Source organism: Trichosurus vulpecula, chromosome 1, assembly GCF_011100635.1.
Source record: "Trichosurus vulpecula isolate mTriVul1 chromosome 1, mTriVul1.pri, whole genome shotgun sequence".
Lineage (NCBI taxonomy): Eukaryota > Metazoa > Chordata > Mammalia > Diprotodontia > Phalangeridae > Trichosurus > Trichosurus vulpecula.
The window spans coordinates 312,882,276-312,898,418 of NC_050573.1; the positions used below are offsets into that span (position 1 = coordinate 312,882,276).

The 16,143-nt window shown below is 34.5% G+C and overlaps 1 protein-coding gene across 5 annotated transcripts in view; it reads left to right on the forward strand.

Moving 5' to 3' along the window:
• Window positions 1-16,143, forward strand: part of DROSHA (drosha ribonuclease III) — a 112,382-nt gene that overhangs the window by 87,567 nt on the left and 8,672 nt on the right. For 3 of the 5 annotated variants that reach the window (XM_036754184.1, XM_036754201.1, XM_036754210.1), the window contains 6 exons: window positions 113-157; window positions 1,584-1,741; window positions 2,799-2,904; window positions 12,632-12,773; window positions 14,223-14,305; window positions 14,413-14,516. In XM_036754184.1, coding sequence (XP_036610079.1) covers window positions 113-157; window positions 1,584-1,741; window positions 2,799-2,904; window positions 12,632-12,773; window positions 14,223-14,305; window positions 14,413-14,516 — 638 coding nt within the window. The remainder of the gene's footprint in view (window positions 1-112; window positions 158-1,583; window positions 1,742-2,798; window positions 2,905-12,631; window positions 12,774-14,222; window positions 14,306-14,412; window positions 14,517-16,143) is intronic. The other 2 variants (XM_036754193.1, XM_036754218.1) reach the window with 2 other exon arrangements.

Here is a 16,143-nt window from a genome sequence, read left to right on the forward strand (position 1 = left end):
ACAGTCAGCGTCTAAAATAGTTTAGTATTTTAAATAAGGACATTTTATTTGCTATTCTGAAATATATCAAATGAATCTTTTGAACATTAAAAGTTTTTCTCAAATTTTTTAGGACCTCCGGGAAGTATGGCTTAATTATCCACTACACCCACTCCAAGTAAGTGATTCTTTGGCCTTATTTAGTGGTTTTGCTTTATTTTAGAATTTGAGGTTTTTTGACACTTTTATCCTTAGATTCTCTCAAAGATATTATGAAATTTACCTGTCATGACAGTATTGGAAATTGAGTAATGTATAGAATGATGCTAACCACATTACTTATTTTTTGTCTTTTTCTCCCTTTCATAAGGCAAATATAGCTTTTTGTGTGAAGAATTTGGCAGGAAGGTGATAATAAAACATTATTTTGATGCCTGTTTGCCTACTATATAGGATAGGAGAATAAGGAAAATGTTTTATGGAAAAATAAGTAAACCAAATTCGAGATTAAATTTTACCCAATTTGTACCTGAGAAATTCAAGTCTCTAACTTAAGGGACTGAAAGATTATTGCTAAATTAAAATCATAAGGTAGTATAATGACTTTCATTGGAGATCTGTAGGACTTTCTGGTGTTGTTTATAAACAGGATACCTTTCCTATATCAATTTTGAGAATCCTTGTTTTGATTTTTTTTCTTTTGTACATACTTTGTTTGCTACATGTATATTCTAATTTAAAAATTTTAAGCACTCTGGATTAATGCTGGTTATTATTGTAAAGCTTTTCATGAAACTAGCTCCTATTCATTTTACACACACAGGCACACATAGACTTTGTAATAACTGTCAATAATTCAGAGTACTTGAAAAACATTTCAGTAACAAAGGATGACATGAATTAGGCAAAAATTTGAATCTTGACTTTAATTTTTATATTTTTCTTCAGCAGAGGATGAAGTTTCCCTGTTAGGCAGAATTGATTTCTACTTTAATAGAAAATGTTACTATTCTTTAGAGTGAGCTGGGTCTAGGCTTTTTCACTTGCCAGAGTGTATTTGGTTGCTAAAAAAGAGGCTTGTTAGTTGTAGAAAGACAGACTTGGAAGAAGTTTTAGCGATCCTTTGGTCAAATTTCTTCATTTTGTAGATGAGAATAGTGAGGCCCAGAGTAGTTAAGTGACCTAGAGTGGTTACTTAAGGGGAATCACATGGTCTCTTCCTACTGTTCTTGGACCAATGCATTGATGCAGTTATGCACCCTACCTACTCTGAAGGGCCAGTACAACACAGATTTTGAATACCCTTTGTACAATAATTGGTTCTGTAATGTGATAAAGAATTAGAAAATATTATTGTGGAATTTTCTGTAAATACTAAGTCTTGTTTATTCTTAATGTTAAGTAAGGATTTGAGGGATGATGGAGAAGAATAATTTTTTTTTTTAGATTTCAAATATTTCTGCTTGATTTATACATACATATTTTTCTACAAGAAGATTTTGCTTTTAGGAACCAGTAAGGATGATTGAGTAGCAAACAAAACACTTTAATGTTCTTCAATTTATATAATGTATCTTGGTGGTGTTGTTTCTTTTCCCCTTAAGCTACAGGAGCCAAATACTGATCGACAACTCATTGAAACCTCTCCAGTACTACAGAAGCTTACAGAATTCGAGGAAGCTATTGGAGTCATTTTTACTCATGTTCGACTTCTGGCACGAGCATTCACATTGAGAACAGTGGGATTTAATCATCTGACTCTGTGAGTTGAAAGTAGCATCTCAGTTGAGAGTAACATTAGCAGGCCTATCAAGGTAATGTAGACTTTGGCCTTTGCCATATTTCCTTTGAGTAAATTGGAAGTTGCACTGTAAGACTCAGTGAGCAGCCCCAGACTATTAATATCTGAATGTCCTGTCTGATGTAGTTTTCTTGGTCACTTTTATTTTGTAATCTATTCATTTATAGTAAAAGAATAGGACATATCTGCAATTTCATTTAAAGCTAAATCAATGTACAGCCATCAGAATTTGAAATATTTAAAGGGAGTAACCAGGCTTCGGAGTGATTTTTAAAATTATATGTATAATTCTCCGCTTCAGAGTATGAAGTTTTATTTATTTTAATGGACTTCTGTATTAACTTTGAACTAGAGTCTAGATATTTAAACACTATTCTGACAAATGATTGACTAAGAAGTAAATATCCTTAATTACTCTTAGTTTTAACTTTGACACCAAATTTTTATTTTCATTTGTATTCTTATATAGTTCTCAGATAAGTGGTCACCTCCTAGTTGAGGGGTTCTTAACCTGGGATATGTGAACTTGTGTGGCTTTTTTTTTATAACTATATTTCACTTTAACTGACTTCTTTTGTAATCCAGTGTATTTTATTTTATTCCTTTAAAAAATTATTCTCAGAAAGGGTCCATAGGCTTCTCCAGATTGCCAGTGAGGGGTCTGTGACACAAAAAAATGTTAAGAACCTTTCCATTATTTTTTACATTATTTTACATTTTTCATTATATTATTTTCAGGTCTATATTTTAGAATTTGGCTAAATTTTAAAATAAGTTGGTTTGTTTGTTTTGTTTTTTTACAAATTTTCATTCCCAATATCAACTACAACTAGACAAAGAGTTCATTCTCTTAATTAGGAAATTCTAGAACATTATTAATTTTCTTTTTAATTCTTAACTTTCAGTTTATGCTTCAAAATAAATTAGGTACATTTATACTCTTAAATGATCTTTCGTCTCACTTTATTTTCACTCCAAGTGCTTATTGTTCTTTTTTGTATGATGCTTCATTTTTCAGAGGCCATAATCAGAGAATGGAATTCCTGGGTGACTCTATAATGCAGTTGGTCGCTACAGAGTACTTATTCATTCATTTTCCTGATCATCATGAAGGCCACTTAACGGTGAGTTCATAATAAATCATTCCTAATAGTAAAGCAACTACAAGACAAAATAAAGAGTTAAGAGAGTAGCTGATGACATGTTATACATTTGATAAATGACTTAAATATTAACTACAATAACTTCTAATAAGGTTTGATAATTTTTATATGTGAATTGTACACTCAACAATTAGTAGTCTTTTTTAATGCAATAGAATATGTCCTTCATTTTTTTTTTGTTTGTTTCAGGAATCATGAGACGTTTCAATAATGTCAAATCAAATAAATAAGCATCTATTAAGCACTTTACCATGTGCCAGGGACTGTGCTAAGTGCTGGGAATACAAATACAAGCAGAAAGACAAATAGAATGTAAACTCCCTGGGACTAGGAACTAATGGAGGGAGCCAATACATGAAAGGAAGGGAAGTTGCATTGGGGAAAAAAAAGGGATTCTGGAGTAGAGGGTGAAGGCCTTATTCTCCATGGGGGCTTTCCTTAAAATGTAGGTCCTGGAGGAACCACTCATTCAGGAAGAGACAGGTATAGGGTGTATTTGCAATGAAAGAAGCCCAGGAGTTCAGTGAACTTTAAGGTTGAGGAAGCTTTCTGTCATTGTAGAGAAGTGGAGTGAAAGAATAAAGCCTGGAGAAGACTGATGAAACAAGATACATTGGGTAGCCAGTTATACCATATCAAAGCGTATGTGCAGTAGATTTTGGATTTTCACTTTTAATTTAGGGTTCATATTGAGATCCTTACTAAAATGATAGAGAGCCTTTTGGACAAATAAGCAAGGGGAAGTCATGATGGAGCACTTCAAGATATTTTTCAGTAGTTTCTCTTCCTGATCTCTGGACACGTTACCATTGGGAATTGTCATTACTTTGAGACTTATTGTAAACACTAACTCATTTTTTATGCAATTTGGAGTCAGAACTTAGTTTCCCAGCACTCATAACCTCAAAAATAATGTACATGGGGCTATCAGAGAAACCACAGTAGTGATTTACATTGTTGAAATAACACTGCTCATACAGCCCCTTGGAACAAAATTTAAAAATCCTTAGACATATGGCTTATTAAATTTTTAGATTTATTGTGTTTAGTTGTTTTAAGAAACTGTCTTCTTTCTAAACTAATTTTGAATACTTTTAAATGTCGGACTACTTTTTACAAAGTTAGGTGATAACTTCATTTCAAATACTTCATCATACTTTCAGTAAGTAAAAATCAATTTCAGGCTACTGTCCCATCAGAGACAGTATTTCGTGGTATATGATTGGTGTGAGAAATGGATTTAGGGAACAAAGTACCTTTAATTAAGTAATTGTTAATGCCATAACATGGATAGTAGAACGACTACTCAATTTGGCACTAGAATATCTGGGTGTAAATCTGCTGCTTTCTAGTTGTATAACCTTGGGAAAGTCGCCTAACCTTTTGTGGCCTCTTTTTCCTCATTTATAAAATGAAAAGGTTGAACTACTGTTCCTTTATACAGGAGGTCTTCTGTCTCACAACTCGTTGGACGTACCATGTGAGCTCCCTCTCCTCTCTCCAGTCATTTTTCAGTTGTATCTGACTCTTCGTGACCCCATTAGGGGGTTTCTTGGCAGAGATACTGGGGTGGTTTGCCATTTTCTTTTCCAGCTCATTTTTTTTTTACAATAGAGAAACTGAGGCAGATAGGGTTAAGTGACTTGCCCAGAGTTGCACAGCTACTAAGTATCTGAAGCTGGGTTGGAATTCAGGAAGGAGTCGTTCTGACTCCTATCCTGGCATTCTATCTACTGCACCACCTAGCTGCCCATTATATATTTATCCAGCATTTATTGAATGACTTCTCATTATTAAAGATCTAATAAGTAACCTTTGTACCAAAACTCTGCATTCTGTGATATATAACTTTCACTTTAATATTTTCCTTTCAGTTCCTTTATTTCTGTAATTTTTTAAATTTTAAACTTAAATACAAAATGAGGGGGGAAAATACATTGCCATGGTCACAACAGATCATAAGAGAGGATTCAGTATAAAACAATAAATTTCCATTTCAAGAAAACCTATGTGATAAATACTATACATTGTTTTCAAAGCTGCCCAGCTTTTCTTTGCTTCCTTGTTGGTTTTCTTTTGTTCTCTTCTGTGTACTTTTTACTTTATTCTTTCTCTCCTGACCACCCAAAGAAGGCTACAATTAAACACAGATATATATAAATATACATAGATATCTATAAGCATACATGTATACACTCATGCACACATATGTAAGACCATGCTGTGCGTATTTCCTCCTATCATCTGTTTTTCTGAAGGTGATAGCATCTTTATTCTTAGGTTTAAGTCTTTCCATGCTTTTCTAAACCAACCAGTTCATCATTTCCTACATCACAGCAGTATTCCAACACAGTCACATTCCATCTGAGAGATTGTCTGTGAAAGTTTTTTCCCAATTTTCTTCATTCCTTCTGTTCTTGGCTACGTAAGTTTTATTTATAGAAGAAATTTTTAATTTAAAATAATCAAAATTTTCCTTTTTGCACTTGAACAATGCCCTCACCTTCCTTGTACTTCCTTTACATCTTTTTACACTGGTTTCTTTGAAGTTCCTGACCTTTTGTTCTTCCAAATGAACATTATTATTATTTTTTCTAACTCAGTAAAATGATTTTTTAGTAATTGAATTGGGATGATATTGAATAAATAGATTAGGTAAAATTGTCATTTTAAAGATTATATTGGCTTTACCTACCCATGAATAATTGAGTTTATTTGTATAAAAAATGTTTATGTTTCTGTTTATATAGTTCCTGTGTCTGCTTTGTCAGGTAAAAACTCAGATATTTTATACTGTCTAGGTATTTTAAATGGTCTAAAACGATATTGAATACTATTACTGACATAGCATAGTTTCTTTTTTTCACTTTTGATTAAATCTATTTTAACTTTAACTTTGAGATCATGATTACTATCCCTGCTTTTTTTATATAATTAATTCTACTCCTGCCCTTTATTTTATCTTTATGTATATCTCTCATTTTTATAATGTTTCCTGAAAGCAACATGTTGTTGAATTCAAATTTTTAGTCTGCTGTCTGTTTCTGTTTTATGGGTAATTTGTCCCATTCACATTCTAAGCCATAATTATTTGTGGTGTATTTTCCTCCTTCCTATTTTTTCTTACTATCTTTCTCACTCTATTTACCCTGTCTCTCCTCACTCCTTTGCTTTACTTCTACCTGCTACCTTGCTCTCCTATTCCTTAACCCCCCCCAAGAGTTCCTCCCTCTTTCTCTCCCCCCAACTCTATCCTCTTGCCCTCTTATTTTCTTCTGAATTTAGAATACTTTTATTCCCTTCTAGATATATATGTTGTTCTCTCTTTAACTCCTTCCTGATGAAAGCAAGGTTCCAGCACTTTACCCAGTAGTGTCATCTGTATCAACTTTTCCTTTTATGCCTTTGTTTGTATGAGATAATTACTCCTATTTATCTCTCCCTACACAGATTTATTATCTTAGAATCACCCTATTGTACTCAGCTCAGCCCATGCTTTTCTTTCAAGCTACCCAAATAATGGTGACAATCATAAGAGTACTACTAATATTTTCACATATACAAAGTAAACAATTTGACTTTGTTGAGTCCCTTATAATTGGTTTTCAATGTTTACCTTGTATTTCTTCTGGGTGTTATATATCGAATTTTCCCTTAAGTTCTAGGGTTTTTGTCACAAGAAAACTGAAAGTTCGTTAAATCCTCTCTTTTTTTTTCCCATTCAGGATTATACTTTGCTGGGTAAGTTAACCTTGGTTGTCACCCCAGCTCTTTTGCTCTACAGAATATAGTATTCCAAGACCTACACTTCTTCAGTGTAGTAACTGCTAGGTCTTGTGTAATTCTTACTGTAGCTCCATTATATTTAATTTTTTTTTATCATTGTTGCTTCCATTATTTTGTCCTTAACCTGGGAGCTTTGAAATGTGGCTATGATGTGCCTGTAAATTTTCCTCCTGGATCTCTTTCAGGTGGTGATCTCCACTCAGTTCAAATGCTCTGACTTCTCTGTGCCTCATTTTCCCCAACTATAAAATCAAGGGGCTAAGTTCCTTACCAGTTGCAAACTTACAAATCACAATTTGCAATTTTCATGTTTTACACTAGATGGTCCTCTTTGGTGGATTTAATTTTCACTTCTCTTTGGCAGCAGAAATTAGAAAGAAATTCAAAGAAGAATGCCACTATTTCTTAACAAATTACTTATTACACACACACACACACACGAGAGAAATGTAGGAGAAAAATGTTTCTATATTCTCATATTTAGGATTTATAATTTGAAATATTTGAGCTACTCTCTGACAATCTGTTACAATTGATTTCTGTTTCCTAGTCTACTCTAGTCCTATCTATATAGTTCCAGTCTTCTCTCCTTTCAGTTTTCCTTCTTTGTCAAAAGGAAGATCGGTAGTCCCTAGTTAAGAGATAATCACAAAGCTGAGCCTTGTAGCACATACCTATAATCCCAGCCTCTGGGGAGGCTTAAGCTGTTGGTTCTTTTGAGCTCAGGAATTCTGAGGTGCCATGGGCTAAGCCAATCAGGTGTCCACACTAAGCTTAATGTAATTAATATAGTGAGCCCTTCCAGAGTGGGAGACCACCTGGTTTCTGAAGGAGGAAAGCACATTGGCCCAAGTCGGAGACAAGTCAAAGCTTTTGTGCTGATCAGAATGGGATGGGGCCTGTGAGTAGCCCCTGTACTTCCAGATTGGACAAGATAAAGAGACCCAGCCTCTGAGAGAGAGAAAGGCATGTTTGGGGGCACGGAGAAAATATCACAAGGGTTAAGGAACAGACACACATATGAGGCTTCCTGATTTAATCAGAAGTATTGAAACAACTATGAAAAAATGAGAGACTTGAGAACAGTAGGCTATTTACAGTGTTACGAGTTTGCTATAAATACTTGACTAATTTTTATTCAAAGACAGCTCTAGCACCTAATTTGGAGAGGCCATGGTGGAAGAGATAAAATAGAGGCTGTACTTAAAGTTGGGAAGACTGAGTTTACATCCTATCTCAGATACTCAGTAACTGTTAGGCTGTGAGGCAAGTCACAGTTTTTTCTGAGTCTCGGTTTCCTCATCTGCAGAATGAGGATTATCTGGTGAGGTAATGGCTTCAACCAGGGTAGGTCAGTATCTGTTGGGCAATTTATAATCAGACAGTTTGGTCTAGGCAGTTCTGAAAGTCTATCTGAGAAAGGTGTTAATGAGCATCAGAATGAGGTCATAGCATTGTAGATCTAGACCTGGAAGGAATCTCCAAAGATCACTTGGTCTAACCTTCTCATCTTATAGATGATATATATGAAATGCTTTGCAAAACTTAAAGCACTGCATAAATTTCAATTTTCAGTAGTACTCTCATCATTCTTATTCCCCCCAATAATGTATTTGGTATAATTAGAACAGTATTTGCATATCAAATGTATACCCTTAATTAGAAGTCTTAACTACTGTCTAATGTATTTTCTAACTTTTTGATAACATCAATGTCCTATTCCTTTTGATTTAAATAGAATCTTAATAATATCAGTTTCTAGAGATGAAATATACTACAGTGCTATCATGCTATTTTCCTGGCTCTGCTTTCTCTTTGCTAAGTAGGAAGATTTATTTTGAAGTGAAACATTGCTGGATGTTCTCATTTAACTTTTCTACCTCCTTCTCACTCGACTTTAGGGACCAATCATTGAGTTTTGGGAGAAGTCATTTATATGACACTAGCTCCCAGGGACTTTGTTCTTTGATATATCCTTAGGTTTGTCTTAAGCCCTTTCTCAAGCCCTCCCTCCCCTCTGTCTGCATTACTATTCAATTGCTTGATTTAAGAACCCTCTGAGTTGAAGTTGAGAGATAGCTAGAATGTTAGAATGAAAGTAATTTGTTATCAACATAAACTTATGTATAAGATTCATAGTATCATGTGACCTAAGAGCTAAAAAGAGACCAGAAAGATAATCTAGCTAGTCTCATTTTATAGGTAAAGAAAAAGAAGCCCTAAGAGATGAAATTTCTCTCCTTAAGGTTACACAGATGATAAGATTCAACTTCTAGCTATAAATCAAGTGTTCTTTAGACTTTATATCTACAAATAATATAGTACAATACATATACCCTTTATATTATTATTAATAAGTGGTTCCATTGATTATTTTAGCTGGTTTCCTGACATTTAGCCTCTCCCTAACTTTTGTAAGGTGATGTCTGTCAAGTTTTTCTTTGGTTCATCTAATTCAAAGGTTCTTAACCTAGGGTCCATGGATCCCTGTGAATAATTTTTAGGGAGTCTATGAATGTATCTGAGGGAGAGATGGAATAGATTACATTTTTATTTTCACTACTAACTGAAATTTAGCATCTCCTTCAGTTAGTTAAATACTTTTTAAGAAGTTATAAGCTTTACCAGACTGCTGTGATACAAAAATAGATTAAGGATTCATAACCTAATTTCTGACCAGACCTACTAAACTTTATAGGTTTTCCCACTTTTCTTTCTTAAGAGTAATGAAGCCTAGCCTTTTTATATCATTTTAAGATTTACAAGGTACTTGATAACTATTCTCTCGTTTTATTCTTACATCAAGCCTAGGAGGGAGGTGCCTTTGTTATCTCCATTTTACAGATGAGTAAACTGAAGTAATCATAGGTTAAGTGGCTTGCCCAGGGTTACAAAATCCATCTGAGGCCAGATGTAAACTCAGGTCTTCCTGGCTCCAGGTCTAGACTTCTATCTATTTAGCCAACTAGCTGCCTCTAAATATTTCCATTTTTCAAAACCTACCTTTACTCTCCATGATACTTTACCAGTTAACCAGGGCTCTTTCCCACCTTATATTTTAACAGTTAATTTTATAGTCTGTATGGAAGAAAGTTTTCAATTAAATGTAAATGGGAAGGGGCCCTGCAGAATATTTAATATAGCTGTTCTGTCTACAATATAATGAAAAGGGGCCCTGAACAAGGAGGCTAAAAGGGAGATTTGGCATAAACTCATATTACTGAAAAGGTATCAGAGAAGCTAAAAAGGGGTGGGTAGAAGGAGAAAGAAATCACAAAAAGGGCATCACAGGCAAACTAACTTTGCAACTGCTAAGGAAAAATGACCTCTCTAGAAAGGACACACTATAATGACTATACAGAGTAAAGAAAAAGCAAGGAAGTAAATGTGGGATGCCAGAAGTAATAGTGGAAAAACAAGAAACTCCAAAAAGATTCATCGGAGAAACAGAAGAATTAAACAAAGAATGAAGTTAGTGTGGAAATTCAAGCTCTGAAATCTTTTTTAAATGAGCATATACAGTTTAGAACACATATCAGCTAATCTCACTGAACAGTAGCTACTCTGAAAAAGAGTGGGAGACTTAGAACTCAAAAATAAAAAGATGGGGCAAAATCAGAAGATAATATTTGAAAGACATGAGTTCTGTGCAATCCAGACTGACTTTGGAGATAGAATTCACAGACATAATCTGAGGATCTTGAATGTTTCTTTAAACCATTATGAAATAAAAGTCTGAAATGACACTTCTGGAAAGAATACAAGAAAAATGCCTATACGTATTTGAAACAAAAAGCAAGTCTATTTGAAATAGATGCCATGGGGTGTCAACAGAAAGAAACCCCCAATTTAACAGTATATGTTGCTAAATGGAACTGGTGGAAATCATGTAACTGAATTGACCAGGGTATCAAACCAGAATTTGTGTTATTTAACCTCAAGCTGGCCCTCACTGCAGCAAAGCATTCCTTTTACTCTTTCCTAATTGATTCCCTTCCCCAACTTTCCACCTCTAGGGCAACTAGGTGGTACAATGAATAGAGGATCCAGTTTCCTGGAGTTCGGAATACTCAAGTTTTCCAGTCGTAAATACTTTGTAGCTGTGTGACCCTGAGCAAATCACTCTGCCTCCATTTCCTCATCTGTAAAATTGGGATGATAATAATAACACCTACATCCCAGGATTGTTGCAAGGATCAAATAAGATATTTATAAAATACTTAGCACAGTGCCTAGTACATAGTAAGCTCTGTATAAATGTTAGTTATTCTTATCATTACTCAAGTCTCCATACCTCCCCTTTCACCTTCAAATGAGAACATTTCCTCTTACTTTACTGAAAGAAAAAGATTGAAACCATTTAGTGTGAACTCCTTCTCCCCTTCTCTTCTCAAAACCATTTGACATCATTCTCTATTGTCTTCCTTTTCTATAGTCTCTAAAATGAAGTGGCCCTTCTCTTTACTAAGGGCAGCCCTTTTGCATGTGGCTTTGATTCCATCCCTTCCTATTTTCTTTAGCAGATTACCCTTTTTATAGTCCCGCTTCTGCCTTAACTCTCTTCTTTTGTACTGGTTCCTTCCCTACTGCCTGCAAACATGTCCAAGTCTCTGTTATCTTTTAGTAGAATTTGCCATCTCTCCTAGTTATCACCCAATATCTCCCCCACTTTCTCAGCCAGTCTCCTAGAAAAAGCTTTCTACAATTGTTGCTTTAGCAACTAACCCCCATCCCTGCCGCTCCCCTTTTCCCCTACATACACACCATGTGAGTCTTCTTCCTTTCTCTCTCCCCTTTCCCTCTCCTTTCTTCCTTCCAAATTTGATGGTCAGTTTTCAGTCCTTATACTTCCTGACTTCTCTTCGTTTAACACTGTTGCCCATCTTTTCTGAGTTGCCATAACACCACTCTTTGCAGGTCCTCCTACCTATCAGAACAGTCTTCAGACTCCTTTGCTGGACAGTTATTTCACATCCTGCTCACTCCCTGTGGAAGTACCCAAGCACTGTCCTGGGCCCAGCTTTCTACTCTTTTCTGCACCTCATTAGCTCTCATATGTTTAATTATTTCATCTACATAACTCCCATATCTATCCTGAGTCTCTCCTGAGCTCTAGACCTACCTATTAGACATGGATGTCCTGAAGACCTCTCAGACTCAGCATGTACAAAATAGAATTCATTACCTTTTCCTTGACACCTCTACTGCATTTCCTTATTTCTGTTGACAGTACTTAGTTTCTTTTAGTTTCCCATGTTCATGATGCCCACATTATCTTCTATGCTCAGTTTCCAAATCTTTTCCATATTTGTCTCCACAACAGCTCTCACATCGTATCCCTTCTCACTACTCACAAAGCAGACCACCTTAGCAGGCCAAGTCCCCATTACCTCTAATATAGAATATTGTAATTGTTCCTACTTCAGGTACCTCCCCTTAAGAATTCTCCTAAGAATGTCTTCTCCACTGAATATCTTCCCAGAATGGTTTAACTGAGTTCATATCACATCAAGAACAAAAGACAGTTAAATTCAAATCTTTAATGCCTTAATAAAAATCTTAAAGTATTTAAATATGAGGGTTTTAGGGTTATTTTTACTAAAAATAAACAGATGGTTCCATTTTACTCAGTGATGACAAAAAGACTTGTTAAAAGTGGAATAAACTGAAAATTTTAAAAAGTTAAGATAGGTTTGGGAATTCTAATTAGAAGGAAGTTGTGGGTGGGGCGGGGGCAGTGTTCAGGACACATCTGAAGACAGGATTGTGGTATAAAACAACTATAAAAGCACCTTAGTGCCACTGTGGTGAGTGGGACCAAGATGACAATAAGGGGACAGACTTAAAGGGAAAAAGAAGAAATAATTCTGTCCATTAAAGTTGTTTCTATCTTTTGGGCCAGCTTTTACGCAGCTCTCTGGTGAATAACAGAACACAAGCAAAAGTAGCAGAAGAGCTGGGCATGCAGGAATATGCCATCACCAATGACAAGACCAAGAGACCTGTCGCTCTACGTACTAAGACCTTGGCTGATCTTTTGGAATGTGAGTCCCCTCAGAATGAAACCTTTACCTAACCTTTATTTTTCAGATTCAAAAGGTTAAACCAGATAAAAGCCGTAATCCATTTTTAGGCTGATATGGCTAAAATAATCTTTCATGCTCTTGTGCTTTTTATCATGCTTTTTCCCTAGTGTTTGTTAGAAAGAAAATCATTTGGAATTATAAGATTGCTAATCATGCATGTTATAATTTCAGTTTGGTTTTCTTTTTAGGTCTGTTCACTTTTATATAAAGTTGGGTAAGAAAATATAGAGATTTAGCATTCTAAAGTGTAATCTTTTGCACTGAAGAATCATTAGTTGTCTTCTCATTAAGGGGTACCAAAGAGCATTTATTTATTTAATAAATTCTAAAGCCTCTTGATACATTGTGAACAAATAAATTGTTATTTTGGTAGAAAATCTCACAGTGAACTTTTATCGTAATTTGTATACAGTGAGCAAAAAGAAAGATAATATTTATATTGTGTTATATTTTCAAGTGACAATGCCACTTAAATTCTTTATGCTGAATTTCCATGTTTTTTGAAGTATTGCTTGAACTAAGGAGATCTTCATTTGCAGCATATCTATATCTTTGTGATGTCTGATGTGGTAACAGTTGAAACTAACAATATGTCATGGGCCACAAAAAGGAATGGGTCCATCTGCAAAGTAAAAACAAAAAACAAGCAGCCAAATAAGAAATTTTTAAATTAAAATTTTACTGATTTGGAAAAGTTAAAAATCATTGTCACTGTTTTTCTTAGCTCAGTGAAAGATATTTTTAAAATTACTTTTCCCAAATAAAATATTCTGTAAAGGTAGGATTTTAAAACTAACATTTTTAAAGTCATTTTTTAAGCCAGTAAAATTGCTGGACTTTAAAAATTAGTTTTATTTTACTTTAATCAGTGAGTCAAGCTTTTATTTGCATTTAGTTTATTGATTGCCCATTTCTGCGTATGGTCCTTAAACATATAGATAGAGAGCCTGGAGCAAACAAATGACTTTAATATCACTATTTGGATCCCCAAAATATTTAGTGTTATAAATTCCCATTACTATTTTAGGAGATAATGAGGGTTTGAAGGACAACTTTAAGGTGTTTGTTAATATATTTGGGGGCCTGCAGATCTGTTACTTAACCTAGTCTTATCCCCATTCATCTTCTACTCTAGAGTAATTCTTTAGTTGCTGTGAGACTCACAGTGTGTGAAGTATAACTTGTTCCTTTTTCTTTGCTAGTTTACACTAGAGTGGTATTTACAGGAGTATTTAACCACTCCTCACGCTCCTCAACTATGCTACTATTCCTTGTAGTTAGAATGAAAGAGAAAGGAAGTGGCATCCGTGGGAAAAAACAGCCAGGAATTTTTAATGATCTAGACTTACTGGTAAATGATGGTAACAATTTTACTTAAAAGACCCTTTTAAATATTCTCTTTTTCAGCATTTATTGCTGCACTATACATTGATAAGGATTTGGAATACGTTCACACTTTCATGAATGTGTGCTTCTTTCCAAGGCTAAAGGTTAGTTCTTTAAAAACTTTTAACTACTGATATTCTTTTAGTTTATTATTTTAATAGTCAGTGATGCCAAAACCATTATTGAATAGTCTTTTGGGGACTTACTGCAGGAGTTCATTTTGAATCAGGATTGGAATGATCCTAAATCTCAACTTCAGCAGTGCTGCCTGACCCTTAGAACAGAGGGAAAAGAGCCCGACATTCCTCTCTATAAGTAAGTAAGCTATCACCTATAGACCACGGTCTTTGTACATGGCATACTCAGACTCGATCATCCTGGTTTAGAAAATAGTTCATGTGACCAAGGTAAAATTATACATCACTTTTCAGTGGAAAGGGCAATAATTGTGACTCTGTCTGGAAACCTGGGTTCTGACTACAGCCCAGCCTGCTGTGGTTGTCAACTCACTTAACAGTTCTGACCTACACTGTCTTATGTGTAAAATGAGAGCGTGAACTAGATGATTTTAAAGTTCTCTTTGTGTTACAAAATTTTATTATTCTTAAATATTAATAATTGAAGCAGTAAACTAATTTTCTCAGAGATAAGAAAATCTTACATGTATTTTTTCCAGTTAATATTTGGATAATCTTTGGATAATCTTAGTTGTTGCTAAGTTATAAACTATAAAATAATTTCTATTTTGTATATATATTACATGTATATTTATTTAAAGACACTTGGCCTTCTGTGTGTATTGTAGATAACAACTATAAAATGAGTTAACAGGTCTAATATGCAGAACTGAATTTATACATCCAGATAATAACTGTTCTCTTCAGCCCATCTGAAATCCATGTGCTGACTCAGTGATCGTACCATTGCTTAGAGAGCAGACTTGGAACTCTTCTTTTGGAATTACCTTCAGGGCTTGTGGCACATTCTTTTGGCTATTAAGATAAGATATTTATAGGTTTGTGGATCTGTTACTTAATCTTCATCTTATCCCCAAATAGTATTCATCTTCTACTCTAAAATAGCTCTTCAGTTGCCGTTGAGACCCACAGTATGCTAAATATCTTTGTTCCTTTGGGGTGAATTTTCTTTCTGAAAAGAGAAAAAAGCCAGGGCTTTTGAATGGGTCATTGTTCAAACTGCACAGTGCTACTTTTTGTTTAAAAAAAAAAAGCTATGATTATAAAGTAATGACTGGTTTGTTTTTATGGCTCATGTGTAGGCTCTAAAGGAAAATCCAGAGAAGTACCAGGAAAAATTTTGAGCAAAGACAGAAGCACTTTAAAGTGTGTCTACTTATTTAAAGCACTTTTATTATTTTACTCCAATTTGTATACTTAAACAGAATGTATTTGTATAGAGAATACTCCACATTAATTTTTAATGCCACAAGACCTATAAGTGGCTTAAAGAAACTTTTCAGAATTTCATCTGTGTGTTTTAAATTGCTCTCCAGATACTTATAGGATATCCTTTCATTTGGATATCACAAAAGACTATACTAACTGGCTAATTGACCTTTACTCCATAAAGAAAAAACTGAGGTACAGAGATAGAACAGCAAAATTATATACCAAACACACTATAAATGAAAACTGGCTATCAATATCAGAAAGTTGTCCCTATGAAAGAGTGTTTGATTTATTCTGAGGATAAAGGAAAGAAACTAAGCTGTGCCTAATGAATGTAATGAATAGTACAAAGTATGACATAGGAAGTTTAGAATGTTTTCTTATTTAAGAGATGATTATGATTCCATAAAAGCAAGCTAGTCTAGTAAAGCTGCATTTGGATTGTGGGGATCTGGGTTAATATGCCTGAACTGTGACTGTTGTCTGCATAGCCTTGGACCTCAATTTCCTCATCTTCAAAAAGAGAGTTGGAT